This window comes from Choloepus didactylus, chromosome 4, assembly GCF_015220235.1.
Source record: "Choloepus didactylus isolate mChoDid1 chromosome 4, mChoDid1.pri, whole genome shotgun sequence".
NCBI lineage: Eukaryota > Metazoa > Chordata > Mammalia > Pilosa > Megalonychidae > Choloepus > Choloepus didactylus.
The window spans coordinates 120,090,552-120,110,396 of record NC_051310.1 but is presented as its reverse complement, the minus strand read 5'-3'; the positions used below and the strand labels follow the sequence as shown (position 1 = coordinate 120,110,396).

General features: G+C 38.4%; 1 protein-coding gene across 2 annotated transcripts in view; it reads left to right on the top strand.

Moving 5' to 3' along the window:
• The window catches only part of FAM81A (family with sequence similarity 81 member A), a 79,427-nt gene that overhangs the window by 22,405 nt on the left and 37,177 nt on the right, over window positions 1-19,845 (top strand). The window contains exons 2-3 of one of the 2 annotated variants that reach the window (XM_037833822.1): window positions 7,772-7,839; window positions 8,882-9,155. In XM_037833822.1, the coding sequence (XP_037689750.1) occupies window positions 7,793-7,839; window positions 8,882-9,155 (321 nt within the window). In that variant the 5' untranslated portion in view covers window positions 7,772-7,792. Of the gene's footprint in view, window positions 1-7,771; window positions 7,869-8,881; window positions 9,156-19,845 lie in introns of both variants that reach the window. The other variant, XM_037833823.1, reaches the window with a different exon arrangement.

Below are 19,845 nucleotides of genomic sequence, written 5' to 3'. Positions count from 1 at the left end.
ACTCCTTTTGAAGGGTGTTTTGTGTATTTCTTGGCAGTGGAATTATTGGCCTGTGATGTCTGTGTATCTTCAACTTGACTAGATATTGAAGATTGCTTTCAGAAGTGGTAGTTCCAGTTCACATCCCCCTTGGGCATTCCTGTTGTCCCATTGTCTTGTCAATACTTGATCTTATAAGACCTCATTTTTGCCAATCTGATGGGTATGAAATTTTATCCCTTGTGATTTGAAATTTTGTCTCTCTAATTCATAGTGAGGTTGACATCTGGAAACTGATATTCCTCATTGTTTCATTTTTTATAGAGAATCAGATTTATTTTATACTTTGCTTCCACTGGCCAGAACAGAGCCAATGTTCTGAAAAATGTGTTGAAGTTCTAATTCTTTCTTGAATATTATTTTGAGATTTCCTAAACAAGACAACCATTTGGATGTCTGTTAAATGACTTAAAAGTTAGGTTATAAAATATTCTTTTCCTTGTGAATTATACCCTGTGTGATTTGGGGTCAGAATACCAGCTGACTTCAACTGCTGACCATGTGCCAGTGACTTTCATTTGGCTGGTCTCAACTGTATTCTGTAGGTTAGAAGCAAGTCACAGGTGCCGCCCATACCCAAGGAGAGGAAACACAAGGCTTGAACACCAGGAGGTGGGATCAGGTAGGCCACCCTGTGAGTCTGTTTGCCAGACCAAGTTCCGTGCAGTGATCATCACGTTTCAGCTTCGTGGGTTTAATCAGCATTGCTGGTGCATTCAGAGACAATCACGCTTCAGGGGCTGACCCACCCAAGTCCAGTATTCCGATATATTATTTCACAATGAGAGAAGTAGCTGTGAGACTGTGGCTCATGTTTGCTGATTGCCGCGTGCTCTCCTTTTAGGCACACCCACGTGGGAAGCTAACTGATGTCCTTAGTGAATTTGGGCTCAGAGCACAGAGAGTAAGCAGGATTATTTTAATGGCTAATGTCATTGGACCGTGAGAGCCTAATGCATCCCTCTCCATTATAGAATGCCTTCTGCTGCCCCAGATTCCTAGGTTCCTGGAAACGCTGATACATTTCATCTCTTCAGACTCAAGTTTTTGCTAGACATGCTGTGTATATCATCTCCCTTTCTCATTGCATATTCATTCTCTAGACAGAATGTAACTCAGTTGATCAAGCTCAACTTTATGAAGTTACTTCAATTCAGTCAGCTCTCCTTGGGATTCATTCCTCCTGCAAATATTTATTGAGCAGCTACTTGAGATATAGCTATGGGCAATACAGCTCTCAGAGCAAAAGACTGACGCTGAAGCAGGAATCACAACTGTGATGGGTGTCTCAGTCTGATTGTGAATGTCGGCAGTCTCTTGGAACATTTTTACAGATCTGCTGTTTTCATCCTTTTTTGATTCTTTAAATGTCATTGTCAGAGGCTCACCTTTACTTCAATTTTGAAAGTAGTTTGCAATCTGCCCCGTTGATTTTCTATACTACCTGTGTCATTTTGTAGAAAAAAAGGAAAGGAAAATAACAAACCAAAAGGTTGAACTCAACCATGATTATGAATAACATTTCAGTGTAAATGCCCATGAAAATTATGACATACACATTCAATGGAATATTATGCAGGCATTAAAATGGTGATGCTTGTCTTTGTATTTTGACATGGAAATATGTTCATTATACAGTGTCAATTAGTAAATGAAAGGCACACATATTATGAAAATATATTTCATTTTTAAAAGGAAGTGTATGTATTTTGGAGAGAGAAATCTTAAAAATGCAAACTGAAATATTAACAGCAGCAGTTTCCAAATGGTGATTTTCACATTATTTTTTACACCTTTAGCTAGAGGCTAAGTTTTAATATTGTATTCTTTATTAATCAAAAAAGCACTTCTCAGTTTAAGAAAAGGTGTTTTTTAAAATGTTCCAAATTTCTTTAAACAAAATTTGTGGGTTGCTAATTGTTCTTTTCGTGTATGGGCATATGTTTAAAAAAAAAAAAAAAAGTAACAGTAACATTGTTTCAATCTACTGTAAACTCAGCAGCACACCTTGATGCCGGGAACAATAGCTTTGGCCATATGAAAAGATTATAACAGGTACCTAATAATTTTTTCTGCTAACCCCAGGCAGTAAACAGTATAATATCTCTTTAGTTAAAACAATTGAATACTCTTTGCTCAAACCTTTTACATAAAGTTACATTTTCTATCAGATGCACATGCAGGGAGAGTAGCTGGGGAAGGGAAAGGAACCAGTCTTTATTGGAAGCTTATCCAGCGCCTGGGAGCTGGAAGGGTGTCCAGGATACCCCAAGGCCTCCCTGTGGGTAATGCCTGGTGATGAAGAGGCCGAGGACCTGGGTTCAAATTCCTGTTCTGATCTTCCTGGCTACATGATGTTGGGCCACTTACTGAATATTCCAAAGCCTCAGCGTCCTCTGGTTAAATGGAGATAAATGAAGATAGGAGTAGTTCCTTCAAAAAGTATTGTGAGGATGAGTTGAATGGATTCTTCAGTGCTTCTTCAGTGCCTGACACAGGGTAAGCCTTGCTAAGTGTAGCAGCTATTATTTATGTGATTCCCCAATCCAACAGACAGGCCACCTGCTGAGATCATACAGTTAGTCAGTGGGGAAGCCAGGGGTAAATGAGGGTCTTTCTCACCCCACCACCCAAGTTTTCCAGGATAGAAAAATATGTTGGACCATAGCTGTGAAAAAAGAATGAGAGGAAGGAAAAGAGAGAGAGTGGAGGGAAGGAAAATGGGCAGTGAAAATGGGAGGTACAGAGAAGGGAAAGGGAAAAGAAAAACAAGTGGAGAGTAATCAACGGCAGGAAAAGAAAAGGGAAATCAAATGAGAGAAAGCAGTGAGAAGTTGAGGGAGAATAGCTGGAAGAGAGTGTGGGAGAGAGGCAAAAGAGAAGGAGAGAGGGAAATAAAGACGCTCTAGGTGAGCCTTCAAGCACTTCCGCCTTCCCAAGCCAGATCCCTTTCCTTTGCTGGTGAAATTCCTGGGCCTGCATCCTCCCTGTGGCTCTTTTGATGTCTACTTACCTGGGATACCCTTGAAACTTGTCTGAGTCTCATGACAACCAGATCACTCCTTATGGCCCTTAGGATGAGTTAGAGAATAACTCCCACCTGTCTCTGCAGACACACCTTCAGTTATTCTCTACCCTCTATCCTTTCACTCTATTTTTAACTATAAGGAAATGGCTTTTTTTTCACCATAAAATTACAACCACTTTAGTCATAAGTGCTTTCCCTGTCTATTTTTTTTTATTCTGACATTCAACAGAATACTATATTTTAATAGTAAACCGAAAAACTGTTTTTATGTGATTAGCACATTTTTCAATAAAAATTGCCATTTTATTTCAGTGGCTGAGAGATTTCAAATGGAGTCGAGAGGTCACTCTGGTGGACATTCTTATGCACTGTATAGATAACACCTCTTAGGTTTTAATGTACTGGAATAGCTAGAAGTAAATACCTGAAACTACCAAACTCCAACCCAGCAGTCTGGACTCCTGAAGACAATTATATAATAATGTAGATTACAAGGGGTGACAGTGTGATTGTGAAGACCTTGTGGATCACACCCCCTTATCTAGTGTATGGATGAGTAGAAAAATGGGGATAAAAACTAAAGGACAAATGGGGTGGGATGGGGGGATGATTTGGGTGTTCTTTTTTCACTTTTATATTTTATTCTTGTTCTGGTTCTTTCTGATGTAAGGAAAATGTTCAGAGATAGATTGTGATGAACGCATAACTATGTTATCACACTGTGGACAGTGGATTGTATACCATGGATGATTGTATGGTGTGTGAATGTATTTCAATAAAACTGAATTTAATAAAAAAAAAATGCCATTTTAATTTATTAAATTCATGTACCATTTTATGTTAAAATAGTATTGTAGGTATTTCTTCTACACAATGTCAGATTACTTACAAAAACATAATTGTTTGGCATTAATTACTATCTCCTTTTGTTATTAAAATACCAAATATGTCTTTTTTGCTTCTCCCTTCTTCACAGAATCCTCCTAATCACAGATTATTTTGGTTTAGATAGTAGCGTTTCCTTTTTACTTTTATGTAAACCTCCAAATTCTATTCATATATTGCATATTTGGGGCATTTTGCTTTTACTTTTTCTTATTTCTTTCAAGTCTTCTCTCCTTACTTTTCTTACCTGTCCTTTCCTCTAATATCCCCCTGTATTTTAAATTTCTAAACAGAACATTGTTCATTATAACAGTGAGACATGGCACAATCAAAATAGCATGCAACCCAGACCTGCTCAATAAGGCTGTATACCCACTTGCAGTGTCAGAGATCAGATGTATAAATATACAAAAGATGATAACCTCAGGCAGGTAAGCCAGAACTGACAATGGGGAGATCTGGAAACAATCTTTGGGAAGTTATTTAATCCATTTATTTATTAATTTTTAATCCTTATTGATATGCAATATCCATCCCATTGCTCTGGCAAAGAATTTTCAAATGTTACTTCTAGTTGCTCTTCTTGACACTAACAAACCAAGCAACCCAACAGATAAACAGATCCTCACCACATGTGTGAAAACACTCAGTTTCTGAACAGATATCAATGTGGGTGTGTAAATTCATGCTGCATAAAATTTCTGTCATAGAGAATGCAATGACTGGCACTTACTAGGTGCTCAGTAATAGGAAGGGTTGTTGATGAGAAACAATCTCAGATAGTCAGTGGTGCACAGACTTCTTTTCCAGAAGAAGTTGATGTGGGTAAGCTTCTGTAGCACAGGCAGGATGATTCCAGAGAAGGGGATTCCAAAAGCCTCCATTTATTCACAGATATTTATTGAGTGTCTAATGTTTGGGATGCACAACCACGAAAGAACAAGACTTTTAAACTAAACCATGTTCTGTAATGCTCTATTCCTGCAGTTTCTTATCCTGGAATGCTAGTCATTCACTCATTAACAAACATGTATGGAGTCTTTTGTGTCAGCTTTACCACTATTAAGATTTAAAAAAAAATTTTTATGATAGCATATACACAATAACATTTCCCATTTTACCCACTTTCAAGTATACGATTCAGTAGGGTTAATTACATTCACAATATTTTGCTACCATTACCACTATCCATTATCAAAACTTTGCGATCACTCCAAACAGAAACTCTGTACCCATTAAATATTAACTTTCCAATCCCTGCTCTCACCGCCCCCCCCCCCGATACCCTGTCTTCTTTCTGTTTCTATGAATTTGCATTTTCAAGTTATTTCATATAAGATCATACAATATTTGTCATTTTGTGTCTGGCTTATTTCACTCAAAGTGAGGTTGTCAAGGTTCATCCATGTTGTAGCATGCTATTAATATCTGAAAGTGCTTTTAAGGAACAAGTTGTTTAGTGGGGGAGGCAGACCAGAAGCCAGCTAAAAATAATAGAGCCTAATAAGTACCATAAGACACGCAGAATAAAGACGGAAGAAATACAAAAGAGGGAGCCATTTTATTCATTTGAGAGGCTGGTGGGGCCGCAAAGGATTGATACGAGTTTTCTAGGCAGGGATGGGACGGGCATTTCCAATAGAGCACAAGAGCAAAGGTATGATGGTAGCAGGTGCATGACATATTCAAGGGTGGTGGTGGGTGGGATGGTAGTGGGCATGGTTAGATTTGGCTGGAGCAGGTGAGTATGGTGAGGGGTGGCTAAATTTAAGGGGCTGGAAAAAATGGGTTGGAACATGGTGTGTTGAGAGTAAAGAAAGTGGGGGTAGGGTTGGAGCTGTTTACGAGGGAATTGAAGTTATGGACCACTCTCCAGTCTCTAGTTTGAGAAAACCCTACTCATTCCAATCAGTTCTTCCCTGTCCTAGCTGCTATCCGGGAAAAGTTAACCCCTCTCCTTTTTTTCTCCTAGTGTGTCTTTGTTCATATTGACAGCCACTTATCCCATTGTTTTATGGTTGGTTTAGATGTCTACCTTCCTCTCTAGTCTGCGTAGCCTTCGAGGGAAGGGATTTTTGTCTTACAATCTGTTCTGGTTTGCTAATGCTGCTGGAATGCAAAACACCAGAAATGGATTGGCTTTTATAAAAGGGGGTTTATTTGGTTACACAGTTATAGTCTTAAGGCCATAAGGTGTTCAAGGTAAGGCATCAACAAAGGGTACCTTCCCTGGAGGATGGCCAATGATGTCCGGACAACCTTTGTTAGCTGGGAAGGCACGTGACTGGCGACTGCTCCAGAGCTCTGGTTTCAAAATGCTTTCTCCCAGGACGTTCCTCTCTAGGCTTCAGCTCCTCAAAAATGTCACTCTTAGTTGCTCCTGGGACGTTTGTCCTCTCTTAGCTTCTCCGGAGCAGTAGTCTGCTTTCAACAGCCATCTTCACACTTTCTTTCATCTGCAGCTCCTCTTGGCTGTAGCAAGCTCGCTCCTTCTGTCTGAGCTTATATAGTGCTCTAGTAAACTAATCAAGGCTCATGCTGAATGGGCGGGGCCACACCTCCATGGAAATTATCCAGTCAGAGTTATCACCCACAGTTGGGTGGGGCACATCTCCATGGAAACAACCTAATCCAAACGTTCCAACTTAATCAACACTAATATGTCTGCCCCACAAGATTGCATCAAAGAACATGGCTTTGATGTATTACAAACAGGTACACCATCTTAGGTTACTTGGCTGTATAATAGGTGCCAAGTAAATGTTTCTTAATTGGGCTGTTCCACAGGTTAATATCTCAACTAAGGTATCTTATAACTTTAAAATCATAAGCTTCTATAATTCTAAAAAACAGATTTTTTTTTTCCCACTGGCATAATTTTGTTTAGTCTAAATGGCAGGAGTTGTTATCTTGATACTTAAGAATTCCTTGGACATCATAACTTGTCTGGCATGATTTACTTTTTTTCTTAAATGTAATTTGTTTGAAATTCAAAGTTCTTTGTCTAGGAAAGTGAAATGTTCACATTTTGAAACTCTAAAAATAAAACACTGGAGAGATGATGCCAAAACAATGGTTTCAATCAGAAATGCTTTCTGAATCTAACATCTAAATGAGAACTAATTACTGAATCACATCACAGTTACTAGGCATTCATTGTTTTAAGGCATTTAACAATATTATTGAGAAACCTTGGTGATGAAATACCTTTAAAACCCTCCTGTTTTGCTCAGATTTCTAATCAGTTGGGATGATCAAATGCTTTTAATATGCAAGATGTGATATGAACGAGCCTTATAATAAAGTTTTAAAGTTTTAATGAAGAATATCATTCTCATTCTCTTAGTGGATAGATAGCTTTCTCCAAATCAGATCACATTAATCATGTGTTATTTTATTCAAGATTAATTTTTAACCTGCCATGGAATTTACTACATTTGTTGTGATCAAATTTAGTAAGGTAGTTTCCTGCAAATTTCTACAGAGAGGCACAAGATAGAATAAGCCTCTTCAAGGAATGGTCTCCTTGCTGTCAAAGTGACTTTTCAAGCTTGAGATGTAGACTAGAGACAAGGACACTTAGGAAAACTCCAATTAATGGTCCTTGTTGATCTGTCTAGCAAGACTGACCAATATTTTCTTCCCCTTATTTGGAAACATTTGCTGTTTATTTCAAATATAATATATAAGGTATTTAGTAATATAACTGATCAATGTGTCAGCATAATTGATCATTCACTTAATAACTTAATGATAAGCTTTTGAGGTCAAGTTCTAGATATAAACTGTTAAATAATTTAATGCTTATTTTTTCAACAGATGTGAATTATTAAAAAGAAAATGGCCCAACGGAGCACTACATTTCCTTCTCTTGTCACCGAGGAAAGGTATAATATATGGAAAATATGCATCTAAGGTATACTTTTCCTTTCCACCAATCCCATGGCGGGGTGGGGGGGTGGGCAGTGCCAGTGGGTGTGGTGGTCATTATAATTGAAGCCTCACTGAAGTTACATTATTTAAGAATGGTTTCCAGCAAGTGCTAGAGAAGTATTGTCCCCTCTCCCAGCTTGCAATGTGTATGATGCTCGGGACCACTCAGTGACCCTGAGAGGTGAAGATTTCACAGTTAACCTACGGTAGGGTTGTACTTCCTGCCAACAGCAAAATATAACTTTGGAGGTGTGGGGGCTAGTGTTCCTGTTAACCCTTTTAAATCAGAAGTTGCAAGTTGGGAGTCCATAGGCTAAAATTGGCTCACGGAAGTACATTGCTTGGCTTGCATGATCTTGAATACTTTTTAGTAAGAGCTGTCAACATTTAAGAACCAGTCAAGTTCACTACAAGCCTGGATTCCCTGGCTCTTCTCGAAATATCACAAGATCTGGGAAAATGGACCTGCATTTCCAGATGCTCACCCATGGGTGAATCTGAACTGTGGCTTCCGTTAGCTGAGGAATGCCCTTTCCAGTTCTCCAAAGCCCCCACCACTTCCTGTTGAATCATTCATAGTGAGCTTCACTCCTTTATAAAGGTCCTCTGCCTGACCCCTGCAGGCGTTTGAATTTGGAAACACTGCATTAGAGGGAGGGAGAAGGTGGAGGGCATGTCAGGAGACTTTGTCAATAAGCTTGATGTCGGTAACATGGCCTATATGGGGGAAACATCCCATCTGCTTCATTCTGACGGCCTCTAATTCCTCAAGATCATGGAGCCTGATACCAGTGCATTTATCACTCTGGACACAGTTGTTTACAGATGCTGCCTGGCTCATGAGGAAAACCCTTTTGGGCAGAAACCCTGCCTTAAACCCCAGTTAGCTTGCAGGGATAGATCATTTGTATTTCCTTCTCCGGGAAATCTTGACTCTAGCTTTCAGCATTGCTTTTTTCCAGTTAGCAACCCTCCCACTGTGGTTCCCTTCCACAGACGAGTTAGAACCATGCCCCGACACAGCCAGTCTCTGACCATGGCCCCCTACTCATCTGTAAGTCTAGTGGAACAGCTGGAAGACAGGATCCTCTGTCACGAGAAGACGACTGCTGCCCTGGTGGAGCACGCCTTCCGGATTAAGGACGACATTGTCAACAGTCTGCAGAAAATGCAAAACAAAGGGGGTGGTGACCGCTTGGCCAGGCTTTTCTTGGAGGAGCACATCAGAAACATAACTGCCATAGTGAAGCAACTTAATCGGGATATTGAGGTAAGGTGTGTGAAAGTCAAGTGCATTGCATGCCTTTCAGGAGGTAGCCAAGGCTAATTCCCACCCCTTAGGCAGTGATGAATTTAGACCAAAGCTGCTTGTCTTCTATTCTTAATGATTGCCAAGGAAACAGCTTGCACAAATATCCTAGTTAAATTTATTCCAGTACTTGATAACAGTTGCTGCCACTGTTATTGATGTTTAACCTAAATTTACCTTGCTGATTATTAAATCCACTTTGTTTTGTTTGGCTCTCAATGGAGAGAGAGAGAAGAACTAGTCAAATGGTTTCCCTGTAAAACCCTTCAGATCTCTGAACACAGCTATTAAATCAGTTACTGGGTCAGCCTTGGTTGCTTTAGATTGAATGTTTCTAGGTCATAATGATTTTTTTATAACAGTTTATTATTCCAACAATCTAGGTATTTGAGTTGCTTCTCAGACTCCCCTTTTATTGCTCTGTTTTTCTTAGAAATGGGCCCAATAAAAGACCAATATTGTCTATTTTTAGAACTGGTGAATTGACTACTACTCACTGAACAATCACTGGGACCACATGATTTAGTTCAAAAAACTGAAGATCATTTAGGGCTTGGGCTTCCATCACTGCACAATGTTAATATCCTTCCACTGCAATTTAAAAATACATGAATAAAAGATATGAATAAGAGATATATGGCTAGATTAAGTAAAATCTTTGTTTTAAGACACAGAGATTGTGTCTTTATATTTTCTGAAATTAAGCCTCATTTCTTTTTTCCCCCATTGTCAGATTTGAATTTATTTTTTTCACAGCTTAATTAGGTATAATTTAAATGCTACAAAGTCACCCATTGTAGGTATATAATTCAATGGTTTTTAGTAAATTTATAGGATTGAGTGACCACCAACACAGTTCAGTTTTAGGACATTTCTATAACCCTCCAGAAAACTCAAACAAATCCATTTGCTGCCAATCCCTACTTCCATCCCAGTCGTGGGCAACCAGTGATCTGCTTTCTGTCTTTATTAATTTGTCTTTTCTGGACATTTCATATAGATGGAATCATACAGTATGATGTCTTTTGTATCTGGCTTCTTTCACATAGCATAACTTTTTGAGACTCAGTGTGTTCTAGCATGTTTCAATAGTTCATTCATTTTTATGGCCAGATAGTATTCAGTTGTATGGATATACCTTTTTGTTTATCCATTCCTTGGTTGATGGACATATGAATTGTTTCCAGTTTTTAGCTGTTATGAATAAAGCCACTATGAACATTTGTGTACAAGTGTTTTTGTGGACAAGTGTTCGTTTCTCTAGGGTAAAATACCTAGAAGTGGAATTGTTGGGTCTTATCGTAAGCTTATGGTCATCTTTTTAAGACACAGCCAGTTTTCCAAAGTGCTTGTGCCATTTTGCAATCCCATCAGTCCTATATGAGAGTTCCAGTTTCTCTACATCCTCACCCACACTTGGTATTATCTGTCTTTTTGATTATAGTCATGCTAGCAGATGTGTAGTAGTATCGCATTATGGTTGTAATTTGCATTACCCTAATGACTAATGATGTTGAACATCTTTTCATGAGCTTTTTGGTCATTTGAATATCTTTGACAACATGTCTATTCAAGTCTTCTGTCCATTTTAAAAATGGGCTGCCTTATTATTGAGTTACAAGAGTTCTTTATATATCTAGGTACAAGTCCCTTATCAGATATATAATTTGTAAATATTTTTTCCCATTCTGTGGCTTGTATTTTCTTTCGTAATAGTATCTTTTGAGGCACAAAATTTTAAAATTTTAATGAAGTCCAGTTTATCAATTTTTTTCTCTTATGGCTCATACTTTTGGTTTTATATCTGAAAACTGCCTAACTCAGTCATGAAGATTTTCTCCTATGCTTTCTTCAAAAGTTTTATTGTTTTAGTGCTTACTTTTAGGTCTGTGGTCTATTTTTTCCCCTATTTATTTAAATTGTGGTAACATATACAATATAACATTTCCCATTTTAACTACTTTCATGTATGCAATTCAGTGGTGTTAATTACTTTCACAGTGTTGTGTTACCATCAGCACTATATGTTATCAAAACTTTTCTATCACCCCAAACAGCTGCAATCAACTTTGAGTTAATTTTGGGGTATAGTGTGAGATAGGGTTCTAAGTTCTTTTTTGTTATTTGTTTTTACACATGGATATCCGAATAACACAGCACCATTTATTGAAAAGACTAACCTTCCCCTATTGAATTGTCTTGATATCTTTATCCCTTTGCCAAAAATTGACCATAAATGTAAGTGTTTAATTTCTGCATTCCATCAATCTGTGTGGTTTTCCTTATGCCAATACCATATTGTCTTGATTTAGAGAACATTTGAAATCAGGTTGTGTATGTCCTCTAACTCTATTCTTTTTCAAAATTGTTTTTGCTATTTTAGGTCCTTTGCATTTGCATATAAATTTTAGGATTAGCTTGTCAGTTTCTATAGAAAAGACTGCTGAGATTTTGCTAGAGATTGCTATGAATGTATAGATCAATTTGGGAAAAATTGCCATCTTAAGGATATTGAGCCTTTGATCTTTTCAGAGAACTAACTCTTGGCTTTATTGGTTTTTCTCTATTTTTCTGTTTTCTATTTTATTGATTTAATTCATATTATTTCATTGTTTCTGCTTACTTTGGTTTAGTTTGTTCTTTTCTTTCTAGTTTCTTAAAGTAGAAGCTTAGGTTATTGATTTGAGTCTTTTCTTCTTTTCTGATAATGTTTAAAGCTATAAATTTTCCTTTAAGCACACTGCTTTGGCTGCATTCTGTGAATTTTGATATGTTGTGTTTTGGTTTCATTGGGTTCAAATTATTTTTAAATTTTCCTGGTGATTTATTTTTGACCCAGGTGTTATTTAGAAGTATGTTGTTTAATTTCCAAATTATTTTTGGAAAAATTGGTTTTCCCCAATTTATTTCTGTTGTGGATCTCTAGTTTGATTCCTCTGTGGTCATAACATGCTTTGCATACTTTCAGTCTCTTTAAATATATTGATTCTTGTTTTGTCGCCTTCTGTGTTCTTACTGCTTTTCTGTCTCATTCTTTCAGTTGTTGAAATCTTCACCTATCGTTGTCGGATTGTCTGTTTCTTCTTTCAATTCTGTCAGTTTTTGCTTCATGTATTTTGAGGCTCTGTTTTTCAGTGCATAACATTTATAATTGTATATATCTTTCTGATGTATTGAACCTTCTCTCATTATAAAATGTCCCTCTTTGTCTCTAGTAATATTTCTCATTTTAAGGTCTATTTTGTCTGATATCAATATAGCTACTCCAGCTCTCTCTTATAGCTACTTTTTGCATAGTTCATTTTCTTTTCTGATAATTCTCATTTAGCTTATTCCTTTTTCCTGGTCTACTGCATGGTTACTGACTTCCACTACTCTTTGAGATTCTTACACGCTTACTAAGGACAGGGATTCACTCAGAATTGCACCCTAAATGAGGTGCATTTGTCTTCAGGGTTGTAAAATGTGCTTTCCATACTTCATATGATGTTTAAAGAAAAGGAAGTGTTTGTTAGTATGAAGGTGCGGTGGACCTTTGTTGCTTTGGGGGCTGCTTGGCCTCCATTGCAATTTCTTTTGGTCACAGAACTTTGGTTTTCTTTGGGGCTTACATTTCTGCCTGTGGATATAGACTGGGGTGGCTATTAATCAAGGGGGTGGCTATTTATCACCTTTTCAGCAAAGGGGTTTGGGACCCATAACCCAGGTGAGCACATTGGGATGTTCTTTTCCAGGAATTTGAAACCTGAGCAGACTGATCTAAGATGGGAAATGGCTGGAGGGAGCACCTTCCCTGCAGCAGCTGTGCTTGTAGGACACCATCCAGTGGTTCTTGCTGCCTGGACCCTATGAAATGCCTTGTTTTGTGTCTTTTCCTTAGTCTGGGTTGCCAGCCTCCCTTTCAATTGTGTGCACCTCTCTGCTATATCACTCCAATAAATTCTTCTCATTCCCTCAAGTTAGCCCGAGTCAAATTCGATTGTCAAAAACCAGAGACTTCTAATGACTCTAATGACATTAGAGGGGCATAGAGGATTAAGAGATTGCTATAGGTAATTTGCATGTGTTTAGAAAGTGGTATGTATGTTTAGAATGATCTTTCAAATTTTATATTTGGGTACCAAAGCACTTTTATCCCAGAAGTTAAATAACTTGGCAACCTTAGTTGGCAACTTCGCAAAACTGAAGAACCCCAAATTAAAGTTTCAATTTTGAGAAGGGTTGGAGATGCATTAGGGGGCAGATGGCCCTGCTACACCCAAAAGTAGAAGAGGGAGATAGATAAAATCAGAGTGATTGGGGATAAATAATGATTCTCAGGTTCCCATCTGCTTAGTCAATGGCCAAGAAGTGTGTCATAAAAAGTACAAACGCCCCTGTTTCAGTGATAGAAAATAGTATGTTCTCCCGATTCTTTCCGTACCCAGTATTTCCCTGAACTCATATGGGTGGGTGGGTAGACTAAAGAAAGGAGCCAACCTATTCTGGCATTATTGCCCCCTTCAGGTAAAGATAGAGTATAACCCTACCTTAGAAAACCCTGGACTAATTTCTTCTGTCAACTTAAGAGGTGATGGTCTTTAGCCGCAACTGTGGACCCAGGGAATAATTCCTCTTTTTGTGGCTGCTGTGTGTAACTGATAGTACTAATCTACTTGTCAGGACCATTTAAATATATGTGATTTCCAACCTCAGAGGAGCCCTCAATGCTGTTAATTGTTCCTTCATTCTAGGAAGCCCTCCCTGCCAGTTCCCCCCATTCCCTTTTCCTTAAAGTACTCCTAACACTCAGTACTGTTGGTGTAGCATTTTCTGCATAGGACTGACATTTTTTTCTTTATACATCTGTTTTCCCTAATAAATTCTGAACCCTTCTTTATTGGTTTCCTAGGATTGTTGTAATAAATTACTGCAGGCTGGTAGCTGAAAATGTCAGAATGTGTTCTCTCACAGTTCTGGAGGCTAGAAGTCTGAACTTGAGGTGTCAGCAGGGTCATATTCTTTCTGAAGGCTCTAGGGGACGATCCCTCCTTGCCTCTTTCCCAGCTTCAGGTGGGTGCTGTGATACTGGAAGCTCCTTGGCTGTGGCAGCATCACCCCAAGCTCTGCCCCCACTGTCAGATGGCTTCTTCCCTGTGTCTCTCTGTGTCTTCTTATAAGGACACCAGTCATGGGATTTAGGGCTCACCCTAATCAGTATGACCTCGTCTTAACTGATCACATATGCATATACTCTATTTCCAAATAAGGCTGCATTCTGAGGTTCTAGGTAGACATGAATTTTGTGGGGGACACTCTGCAATCTACTACCTCTTCAAAAAGAGAGGAACCTTGTCTTATTCATCTTGGCATTTTCCAGCTCGATACTTGGAGCAAAATGCCATGAATACGTGAGTGAATAAATGCCCTATTCAGAGAGAAGCCAATTGCAGATTTGCTGGGAGTAAAACGGACTAGGAGAGAGCCTAGAGGCCATCTGTGCAAACTGCATCCTTTTCAGATCTGAGGCCCAGGGAACTGAAAGGACTTGCCCGAGGTCTCAAGACCAGTAAGTGGCAGTACTGAGACTCAAGTGGGTTGTCAAACTCTAAAACTTTGCTCCTTTCACTTTTCTGCTTTGCCTCTTGGCCGCTTTTCTAGAACCCTGAACCCTAGAACCCAACTCTCAAATGTGACAGCCCATCTTGTTTAGCCACTCTTTCCTTTCTGAGTCTTTCTTCCCATTCAGGAAGAACTTGTTCATAATACCAGATAATTCTAGCTTTAGTTCTCATGGAGTTTGACCAGGCCCCATCATTCCTTTGATGAAAGCTCACTTGAATTGCTTAGATTATTAGGGTTATTAGTAAACATACCCAGAAATCCAAAGCCATCAATCATCTAGACTTCTGCTAATTATTTCCCTAAACTTATTTATTTAAGACCATTTTTGAACAATCTATAATGCAGTAAGTTTTAAAGTAATTTCGATTCTGATGTTTTTCCAACAACATCTGAAACACATTTTATGTAATGATTATTCTTCTCCTACCCAGACAGCACGCTTTTCCATTTATATATATTTTTGGAATGTGTAGTTTTGCCAATGAAAAGATGATTTCTGTTGTAGAAAACTGAGTAAAGTCTAATTTTGGCAAAAAAATTACTTTGAATACTTAAGCTTTACTTTTTTATAACTAGTAATAGCTGTATGTTATAATAAAATAACAGGGAGTTTGGAAATTTAATAGACTTCAATATAAACACTTACTGTATAAGGTTTTGTGTATATTATGAGCCCAAGCATGTGCACACAAACACCCAACACTAGGATGTTTGATAGGATATAAAAATTGCTATCTTTTAGCCAGCCTTGATTAAAATAAAACCATGGTATAGAGTAATATTTTTTAAGTATTAAAAGGAAGTTTTTATAAACAATATAAATTTTGGGAAGGTGGGTACTATGCAAAGGTTGGTATTTGCATATTTAAAGCAAATAGAAATGAAGAAGTCAAATTTTTTTAAATTCAGTTTTATTAAGATATATCACATGCCCTACATTCATCCACAGTGTACAATTAGTTGTTCACAGTACCATCATATAGTTGTACATTCATCACCAAAATCAATTTTTGAACATTTTCATTACTCCCAAAAAATAAATAAATAAATAAATAAAAACAAGAATAAAAATACAAGTAAAGAAAAACATCCCGAACATCCCATATCCCCATCCCCCCTATTATTCATTTAATTTTTGTTCCCATTTATCTACTCATCTATCCATACACTGGATAAAGGGAGTGTGAGTGACAAGGTTTTCACAATCATAGTCACACCATGTAAGCTAAATAGTTATACAATCATCTTCAAAAATCAAGGCTACTGGGTTGCAGTTCAGCAGTTTCAGGTATTTCCTTCTAGCTATTCCAATACACTAAAAACTAAAAAGGTAAGATGTTCAAATGTAACTGATGTAACAGAAGTATTTTCTGTTTGTAGATTTTTGATGACCTTCTGTAAATTGCCTGACTTTTAGTCATTTTTATTAGTTTTACACTTTTTTTCGATTTACTCAGTAAAATTCTACTGTGTGTTTGTTTTGTGAAAATTTGTCCCTTCATGTGATTTTGTATTACAAAATGAAAAATGAAGCTATTCTTGTGTTTTAAAGCTCACTCCAGGCTCCTGATAGAGCTAGTCAAATTGAGCTATAGTAGTACTACATCCTGTTAAATTTGCCAAGATAAGTATTTATGATTCTCTATTATGTAGGTCTGAACACAGTTATAAACAGGAAGAAAAGTAAAATATATCAGCAAACCATTAGCCCGCATGATCCTCAGGAGCTAGAAACCAAGTGTAATTATTCTATTTTTAGCACCTACTACAGTATATAGTACATAGTAGGTACTCAATCAGTGTTTCTTAATCACAAGTTCTAGGGTCCTTGGCCCTTCCCAGAACCCTGAAATCATTACCCCTATTTTATCAGCAGATTCTGTTGTCAAAATAGATAACTCTTGTGCACTAGAACACAGTAGGTGCTTGATAAATGTTGAATGAAAGAATCTATTGTTTAAATCCATCTTCACCCATTGTCCCCATTAGCAATTTGCTTTATGATGTGGAGTATGCTATCAATTATTTATTCCTCAGAAACTTTCCACAAATTATCATCATCATTATAAATTTAGAAGAGGTAATGTAGTCAAGTATGAATTATACATGTCTAGATTATCCATACTGTCTTTGTTTTAAGCTGTTTTCAATCCCTGGAAGCTAAATCCTGGTAAGCAGCCCATGGCCCTTTCCTTGGGGGTAAGTTTTCCCTTCCATGCCAGTGTGATGGCTTGGTGAAATCATTTGGGCCCTGTGTCCCCCTAGGGTTTAGCTGTGTCACTGGCCTTTGGGGTCTGCCGCCTGACTGGTTCGGATCTGCAGACATGCTCCTGGTTTCCATGTGCTCAGGCTTCATAGTGTCTCACCAGCTTGGGGTGTCGGCTTTGACCTACTTGGATTATGATAAGCTACAGCAAGCCTTCATCTAATTGAGTAGATTATACATAGTTTGCTAGTTTAATAATTTTCAAATGAGCTACTGAGGAGTTTTCTCAACTCAAGTGTTAATTGCAGAGTTGGGCTTTATTAGAGTATCAAAGTGGAGGTGTGGAAAATGATGTCAACGCATAGTTGGAGGGGCAGACTGAAGCTTGGTTCAATGTGTAGCCTTCATTGCCTAGTGAGGAGAGTCTTGGCTACCTGACTTCATGAATTTTGCCTAAAAAGGGAATTTTAGCATGCAGATGAGTGATCTGCTCTCATTGAAACACGTATACCAGCAGAGGGACTTTGATGATTATCACCAAAATTCATTTTGTTTTAACTCTACCTATAAAACCCACCTTCTGATTGTGACTTGGCTTGTCATGTGGCTTGACTCTATGGAGATAAAACAGTGAATTGAATGAAATGTGAGTATTAGTTCAGTTCCTTTGATGGATGTTTTTCAATGTAAATTAATAAAGTGGTGTTCTGGTATCTGCCTATGTCTACAGTATATTTTAGTTTGTCTGAGTCCATCTTTGAGGACCTGGTCAACTCCAGGCATGGACTAGAGATAGTCTCTGAGCCTTGAATATGGAAGACCAGATCCTGGAACATGTTGCTAAATATACTGACAAATTACTCAGTTCCCTGTTGGGAGCCAGCCGTCGTTAGAGGCACACTGGGACTGCAGTAGTGACCCAGGCATACCGGGGCCCTGCTCTCAGGCCTGTTCTGGGGTATGCAGACAGTGAAAACTAAGTAACAAGTAATTTCAGCCTAGTAAATGCTCTAACGTCGATAAGACAAGATAATGTGACGGAGAGCGATTGTCGGCTATTTTAGAGAGGGTGTTGGGGTAAGGTGGCATGTGGGCTGAGACTGGAATGACAGGGGATGGTAGGGAGAGGGGGGAGAACATTCCAGAGAAAGGGAACCTCAGATCCCAAAGCCATAAGCAGGAAGAAGCTTCGTGTGTTTGAGGAGCAGATAGAGGACCTTGAAGGCTGCAATAAGAAGTTTGGAATTTGGAAATGGGAGCCATTATTTAGTTTTAAGCAACAGAATTTAAATAATTCATTCACATTTATGGTGCTGGGGATACATTAGCAAATAAAGAAGATAAAAACCCTTGCCCTTGTGAAGTTTAGACTGATTTATGTTAGAAAAAGATCACTTGCAGGGGATTGTAGGGGAGCAAGGGTGGGAGCAGGGAGACGGGTTAGGGGACTCCTGCTGTAGTTCAGAAGAGGTGATGGCAGCTTGAATTAGGGTAGTCACGGTGGAGATGGAGAGAAGTGAGTGGATTCTGAATTTATTTTGGAGTGCTAACAGGAATTCCCGGATGTTGTTGGTGAGTAGACTTCTGTTTTGGGCTCAGCAAGCTTGAGGGGCCCATTGCATATCCAGATGGAAATGCCCAAGAAAGCAATTTGATACATGAGTCTACAACTCAGGGGAGTTAAGTCTGAGTGCAGAGATAAAAAGGTGGGAGCCAGTGCCATGTAGGAGAAACTCTCCCTGAGAAGGCCATGCCCTGCTGCAGGTGGGCTGCTCTCTGGGTAATGGCGGAGTCACACTTTCATTTCCAAGTTCTCACGGATCTAGAAAGTGTTGAAGAAGGAGCCATGTGAAGAGCTGTTTCTTTCCTGCACATTCCTAGGCAACCTTAGCCTGTCTGGATGGTTTGGAGTCCTGGGGGCATGGTGTCATCACCGTTGCATAAACAGTGCTATGCAGCACAGCGAATAATGTGGGGCTCCCTGTGCCATGATGTCCCTGGGAAGGGAGGTCCTTTAAAGACAGGTCGTATCTTAGAAAAAAATGAATGAAGACCTGGATATTACTTTTTCAAGGTGGCTGACCCCTTTGCTAGGGTGAAATGTGTTTTTCGTGTACACTTAGGCTATGCACTTACCACCCTGGATTCTTTCCTGCTGCAGCTGAGTTCCCTAAAGGCAGGCTTGGTGCACCGCTCAGAATAGGCATGCAAAAGACACAATTCTTGAGTTGAATTGACAGTAATGGAGAGTTGATAATATACTAAAATGTGTACCCTTTTTGAAGTAAATACTTCTTAATGATATAATTGGTGCAAAATGAAAAATTAAGGCACAATTACTGGCTTTACAGAAGGATTGTTTTTCTAAGGTTTCATTATAGAATTGCTTTAAATAGTAAACTCTCTAATGCCTTGTTTTCACATAATTTTTTGGTAACATGAATTTTTTGTTAAGCTCAGGTATAGTTCTTTTCAGTATTATTCAAAGTGCTTCTAATATAATACCATATTCGTCTTCAAAAGAATTATGGACGTTAAATGGGCTTTTCTGTCTTATTTCTAAGCATAAAGAAACCCACATTTTTCCCCCTTGGTTTTAAAAGTAATAGCCCATTGTGGAAAATACAGTGAAGAGGAATCAACCAAAATCCCACTTTAGAGATATGCAAAATGTTAACATTCTAGCTTTATTTTATATGCCTCTTACTACATAGCTGGAACTGTGCTGTGTATTTAGTTTGTACCTTTTCTTCTTCTTCTTCTTTTTTTGCTTAATATTAAAATGCACATATTTTCCCTTGTCTTTTAAAAGCCCTGCTCTTTCTTTAGTGGCTGCATAAA